At 37.4% G+C, this 7,550-nt stretch overlaps 1 protein-coding gene across 1 annotated transcript; it reads right to left on the reverse strand.

The window, feature by feature from the left end:
• Positions 1-704: 704 nt before the first annotated feature.
• On the reverse strand, positions 705-3,821 carry LOC121374875. The gene is made up of 5 exons (XM_041501988.1): positions 3,688-3,821; positions 3,172-3,334; positions 1,871-2,015; positions 1,302-1,501; positions 705-906 (listed from the first exon to the last, which is right to left on the reverse strand). The coding sequence occupies exons 1-4, from the start codon at positions 3,740-3,742 to the stop codon at positions 1,481-1,483; spliced, it is 384 nt and encodes a 127-aa protein (XP_041357922.1). The 5' UTR covers positions 3,743-3,821; the 3' UTR covers positions 705-906; positions 1,302-1,480.
• Between the last annotated feature and the right edge of the window lie 3,729 nt (positions 3,822-7,550).

Below are 7,550 nucleotides of genomic sequence, written 5' to 3' on the forward strand. Positions count from 1 at the left end.
ACAATTACAACATAACTACAGACAACATTATCTACAGAAACTGAAAAAAATCTGAAAAACTTGTATTTTGCAAGCATATTACACAACCATATAGACTTGCAACATATCTAGAAAAACTTGTATTTTACAAGCATATTACACAACCATATAGACTTGCAACATATCTGGAAAAACTTAACAACTGTAATCTAAGACGACATTCCACCAAAATAAGAATACTTTCTAATAAAGAACAATAACTTCATTAATCAGACAGCGCCTTCTCCAATGGATACAGTATCATTAGTAGTTGGTCCAAAACAAACTGTTCATCCATCCCATTGCGAAAAGTTCACATAATTAGAATTGAATCATACTCGTAACATTGATTAATATATATGGTTTTCCCATTTAACTCCTGACGGGCGTATCATGTACCTTACAGGTATGAAAGGAATGCAAGTCTGTAGGAACCGAGGTCTCCCCGGACTCTATCTTCTAGGAATACATGTCCTAGGATTAACATAACCAGGACGTACATTCCTTGGGAATACTGGTCTGACTGCCAGGATTTCTAGTCCGAGTCGGACTTGCATTCCCGGATAACCCAAATACAAGTCCGATGGCTTACATCGAAAATATAATGCAATGAAAACAAAACTAAAAACAGTTAATTTTTTAATTATTATTAAATTTATTCAGTGAATTTGGCCATTTTAGCAGCTGGTGCTTCCTGCCATTCTTTAAAATTCACACCATTAATACCGCTTTTCAGCGCTAGTCCATCCATAGTCAACAGATAGGTTCCACTTTTTGTTAACCCTCTAATTATGTATGGCCCTAGCCAAGGCCTCTCATCTTTGCCTCCTTTGCGATACTGTCGCCGCCGGGTTTTTAAAAAAACACTTTAGTACCGACAGACAAGTCCTGAAAAAATACAATAAATATTTTAGACATGTATGACAAGAGCTTTGTTGATACTGCAATTATAACCTGCTAATGTAGACACATAAACATTATCCGTTAGATATGTGTATTTAAAAATATTTTAATTCGGTTTTTCCAATTAACATGTCCTATCAAAGAAATATGCAGTATTATCTCTTCACTAGTTGTTTCAAGATTTAAGAACATAAATAATATTCGTTACGTTTTATCTTTTTAAAAAAACACTATAGTGTTAATTTATATTTTTCAATACACCCACGAACGATGACTCACAATTTATAGTTTATCTACCTATACTTAATCAAACAGTTACAAAAACCCTATGACCTGACCTCAAACAGTCATTTCTCAATTTGTTATAAACGCTTTCAAACCTGTTGAGAAACACGTCTTTGGTCGTAATTTCTTTTCTGTCGATGTTGTGCTTCCTTGATATTTGTGACTGCCTTCTTTCCAACGACGTTAGCCATATTCAAAACTCTTACTGATTTCAGCCTGGAAAGTTTCGTTGGGGTCTGGTTGCTCCGTCACTTCGTTGTCGGAATCACAAACATCATTTGGTAAAACTGGTTCCCTATAATATAAATATATGTTGAAGGGTTTATGTTTTATTTAACGACGCACTCAAAACATTTTATTTATGGTTATACTGGTGTCAGACATATGGTTAAGGACCACAAAGTTAATGACAGATGAAATCCGCTGCCGCCACTCCATGGGTTACTCCTACCGAAAAAGCAGAAAGGAATCTTAAATGCATTTCCCATATACAGGACAGTACATACCACGGCCTTTGGTATACCAGTCGTGGAGCACTGGTTGGAACTACAAAAACCCAATGGGTTGAGGAGGTTCAATTCCAAACAATAACTGCATTTACTTAAGAACCAATTTAGAGTTATCTCATTACCATTACCATTGGGTGTATCTTTGAAGAGCTCACCTTCCGTACCGTAAAAAGGGGGAAAACTTGGTGCTTGCATGCTTTGATGTGTTGTAGCCAAAGACAACTTGTGGGATCAGAGTATCCCATTCCGCATCCTCGTCCAACTTTAACAGCATGTTCTCCAACGTTTGATTGAACTTCTCTGAAATAAAAATAATAGGAGCCTTGCCTTAGGAAAAACATACATTAAGACGTCGTAGGTAGTAATGCTGCATAGAAAATGTATAATATATATAAACTTTGATGTCTAGCAAGTAGCAACTTGTAAACATTTATTGAGGGGCTGTAACAGTTTATTATGTTAAATTATATAGGTTCAGTTTCAATTGTAGCGTTGTATGCGTTGACACCAGATAGAGATCTACCTGTCAGTCCATTGCATTGCGGGTGGTAGGCTGTGGTTCGACGATGAATAATGTTTAGCGCATCCGTAATGCCATCAACCACATCCAGGGGCGTAACGTGAGCTGGACCTGGGGGGGGGGGGTCGAATATGAACCAAGTGGACCTTTTCTATTTTGTTTTTGCACCACCAGAAACTCCATATGTATAAACCTGTATGTTTTAGTTCTGAAAGCGGACCATTTGCTTCAGCGCGGGGGGGGGGGGGGGGGGGGGGGGGGGGGGGGGGGGGGGGTGGGTGGAGAGGGGGGGTCCGTCCGAACCCCCCCGAACCCCCAGCCTACGCCCCTGACATCATTGTTAAATTTACGACCCTGGTCGCTAATGAGCTTGTGGAGGAAACCAAAACTACAAATGAAATCATGAACATGAATTACGTGCTATAAATATGACATGTACAAATCATGACAATTTCCATATGTTCAGTGTGAAATTGTTAAAAAAATTATATGAAACTAAACTTAGACGTAAGTGCAAAAAACTATATAAATATATATGTGTGTGCATGTGCGTGTGTGCGTGTTAAAGTGAGAAATACAAATGTTGTTTCAATGTTGTTAATTATAATTATTAACAATTGTACAAAATAATGTAAAAATTAGTTTACCATTAGAATAGCTCCATTAAAAATTGGGCCACACCCGATGCATGTTTGGTTGGTAGAGCCTTTGCCTGTGCCCACTTGGTGTAGTAACAGGTGACTATGCCATGGGTCATATAAGGACAACATTATTATTAATATTTTCAAGTGTCTTAACAATTGTTTATAGATTTTTTTAAATTTATAGATGTATAGCATTCACACATTTAGTATAAAATTCACACATTTAGTATAAAATTAATTTTATACATCGATAAATTCCAAACAAATTATGAACATTTGTTATACAACTTACTGATCCCCAGGCTTGTGGCTTTGTAACTGGAATAGGCTGTAACGGTGGGGCGACTTTGTTGGCCTTTCTATTAACCCTCTGGCATCTCTCGCAAGTCTGAAGATTTGGCCACCAATAGCGTTTCTGTATTTTGTCCAAGTCCTATCGCGGCCAAAGTGTCCACCTAAAAACAAAAATATTTTTTGTTTTGTTTTACTTATGATGTAATGTATTGTAATGAATGGATGATTGAATGAATGTTTAACGAAACCCCACTAATGAAAAACAACCACATCGGCAAGTGGATTCCAAACAAAGCAAGCATATGTAAATTATTATTTACATTCAAGTAAACGTACATTTGAACACTTTAAAACGGCATAAAGAGGTGTGGGGGGAAATATATATGACAGGTATATATATAAGTGTGTGTGTGTGTGTGTGTGTGGATGTGTGTGTGTATGTGTGTATGTGTGTGTGTGTGTGTGCGTGTGTTCGTGTGTGTGAACTTGACATTAACTTGCTGCAAGTACATACCCAATGGGCTCGAATGCATGGCATTCAGAGCTTCATCAATAGCATCAGTTGTCATTTGAACTTTTCACCAGTTTTCCTGCGTATCGGACGTTGAGCCACTATTAGGAAGGATGTCTGTCGATGGTCGTTTTTTTTTTTACTGTTTTATCAACCTGAAAATAAGTACTAATATCTTTTAAAAACACCAAAATATCTTAGGTGATGTATTTTAGATTATATCATAAATGACATATGTACTTTAAAGCATGTTAATGGCATTATTAAAGAAAGGGCACATATGGGTAGAGATGAAAGTCTAGAAGTTTCAGGAATGAAATACAAGCGAATAAGGAGTACTAGGAATACAGGTATCACGGACTAAGAGTACTAGGAATAAAAGTCCCACGGACTAAGAGTACTAGGAATAAAAGTCCATCGGACTTGATCTTCCAGGAACACATGTCCCGCAGGCTAGAATTCCGAGGAACGGAGGTCCGACGGACAAAATATTAAAAATTATACAATGTACACGAAGTATAAGATGGTGTAAAAACATAAACTTGTTAAAAACAATAACTTATATTAATTTACTTTGAAGTTGTCCTTTGCAGTGCGTCGAATGGCACGCTTCTTCGAATGACTTATTCTTTTTCATATTCTCCACTTTGTAAATCTCTGAAATCTTCGGCTTGTTGCGTTTTTACAGTCGTCCGACATATTGAATGCACGAACATGTTTGTACAAATTATCTGTTTTATATACGTTCGGCAGAAGCAAGATGCACGTACTTGTTTTATCTTCCAATGAAAATGTAACGCGGTTACAAACATGCGCTCACGTGTTAAATGGACGAGCCTATTGCTTTAAAAAATTACTTGATTTTAAAGGAAAAAAATATGTGCGACATAGAGATTTGAACCAACAACAATCTGAATCTGAAACGTACAGTTATTCACAACACTACGAGAGAAGGCCGCTAGAAGCCAAATTTTAACGCATGCCTTTCAGACAACTCGTGCACACCGTGGAATATAACACACGGACGTCTATTAATATGTCGGACTAGTATTTCTGTCACTGCACTGCACTGTAGAAGGAATTTAAGTCCGGTAGGAATACAAGTCCTAAGCTTACTATATGTAAAAAATATTAAAATAAATCCGGAATGCAAGTCTGGGTAGGACTAATATTCCCAAGGAATGAAAGTCCGATAGGACCATTGTTCCTACGGACTTGCGTTCCTTTTACACCGGTACTCTTGTTAACATTTCGTCAGCAACACTGAACACCCCACCCAGGCCAAGTAAGATCCGGTCACTGATTGGTCGCAGCTGTCAATTCGATCACGTGATTTGTCGCCTAGCTAGCTGCTCTTCCGGTTTGCGTTCCTAAAATGACACAGACGGGTTCATCAACAATAATTGTATCACAATCTGAAACACAACATCATGATCCTGTCAGTGTTTTCTTTTAATTTTTCATTTCAGTATCATTCATGTTGGTATCTTTGCTATCTAGAAGTGGTTCTTCAAATTAATAATATTTTTTATTGAAGCACATTTCTAATGCTTACTTAAACATTTTCGTATAAAACCTGAAATATGAATAGTTCGTGTTTGGGCTACCTAAAGCAAATTTGGGCCACTGAAAATGAAATTTTAGTGGGCCAAATATTGTTTTTGAGGCCACCATATTTTCTGGCGAGTTTCTTGCCCTGCAACAGTGTATATGACATTCTGCATTGCAATTTAAACATTATTCAAATTACGAGAGGGGCGGGACATAGCCCAGTAGTAAAACACTCACCTGGGCTGAGTGCAGCCAGATTGAGCAGAAATGTCCTCTATACTGGTTTATTTCGCGAACTTGGGCTTGATCTGGGATTGACCTCCATTGGTGGGCTCATTGGGCCATTTCTTGTTCCAGCTGGTGATCCACTGGTTTAACAAAGGCTGTGGTATGTACTGTCCTGTTTGGGATAATGCACATAAAAGATCCTTTGCTGCCAATCGAAAAAAAGTAGCCTATGGAGTGGTGGCAGCGGGTTTCCTCTCTAATTATCTCTGTGGTCCTTAAAGGAGGGGACAATTACGGCATTTGGCCTGGTATGCATATTCAACGATATATAATGCACATTATTGCTTAATATCAACAAGTATAATCGTATAGTTAATTAATAAAACGGTTAAATGTGACGGCTATTATATATATAACGGGCGCAGCCATTTTGTACCATCCCAGTGGCGAGCTGGTGGTTACGTAATACCTAACGTGTCACGTCAGGAATTAGTCTTCGAAATGAAGAAACAAAACATACCTGATTTTTGAAGATGCATCGCAATGTTCTGTAATAATATCCATCCTAGTAAGCCAGCACCAATTATATATTATTTTTCAATACAAAATAAACCACCATTGTCAAAGCGTGGAAATAACTGTATTATGTTTCGTACATAAATTAGCCCACGTACTGAAACAATAATCGGAGTGTTTTCTTGGTTAATTGGTATTTTCTTTCCGTGGCCTGTACCTGTGGTTCCTGATTGGCAGGTGTATATTTAGACGGTCCCCAGACACTGTGTCTAGACACACTAAAAATACGTGCCTCCTTTATGAAGATCACAGGGTATTGTGTGGTAACAGCACGGATACACCTCAAATCGCAATAGACATTACCAACCGCCCTGCTTTATTACTGTAAGTAATTATGTCTGCAACATGAATGTACTAGAAGACGAATATCACTTTGTTCTAGTTTGTCCGTTCTACTATACTATAAGAGATAAATATATTAAAACTTATTATTATAATAAACCATCAACTCTGAAATTAACACAACTACTGTCCACCGATAACTCAAGAGAGTTAATTAAACTGTGTAAATACTTGATAACTGCTACCACACATAGAACAGACAACCTTGATTTATGAGTATGTTTTTATTTATGTATTTATTTCATTACTGTATTTTACTATCGACTGTGATAACTTTTAATAGGTCTATCCTGTAGACCTCACCATTCCCCGCAATGTGTACAATGTATTATTTTATTGTAAATATGTTTGTATGCCTATAAAATGTATATTTTTTGGCAAATAATAAACTACTGTATGTAAAACCCTTGATTAAGTAGACTTTCCCATCTAAAATCACAAAACTGACCAATTACGTCGTCCCAAAGAAAAGAAAAGTATCACTTGGGTATCGTGAGTGGTCGTTTTTGCTCGAACGAGCCCTACCAATAGGCCTAATAGTATGCATTTTTTCTTTGGATTTAAAAATAAACAAATACTATAATTCCATTTCGTTCTATTGATGTAACCTGAAATATATTTAGTTAAATAGTTTATTATACTATCAAGTCATTTATGTTGTTTTACAAGTCAGGTTGATGAAAGCGAAGCGCCTTGTCGTAAATTAGAGCGTTTGTTTACACTATGCATAGAGAAGATGGACGGAACTGACGTCACTTGGCCTCAGACCACAATTAATTTCACTATGTTTTCTCATGTAGCCCCAGTGGCTGTAGGACTTTTATTAATTTCACCAGGCCATTAGCATTTCACAGGAAACATTACCTGCCTGGGCCCAATGAACACTCAAAAGGACGACCTCTGTTGTCCAGCTCTTTTTTGCGTTATATCAATGTAAACAAACACACGTGGGCTAAGGAACCGAATCACACCCATTTCTGTGCATTTTACACAAATTTTGCATGACTTCAAGGTGCTCTGGGGGACAGTATGCAGTATCCAGTGTAAACCAAGTGCACATATTCACTAACTGTCAAACCCAGTGTAACAATCCAGTATACAAAGCAGCTCCCCAGCCATTAATCACATAACATAACTCTAGTCTCATGCCTATCAGACCAAAATTGTTT

The sequence above is a fragment of the Gigantopelta aegis genome, chromosome 6, assembly GCF_016097555.1.
Source record: "Gigantopelta aegis isolate Gae_Host chromosome 6, Gae_host_genome, whole genome shotgun sequence".
Lineage (NCBI taxonomy): Eukaryota > Metazoa > Mollusca > Gastropoda > Neomphalida > Peltospiridae > Gigantopelta > Gigantopelta aegis.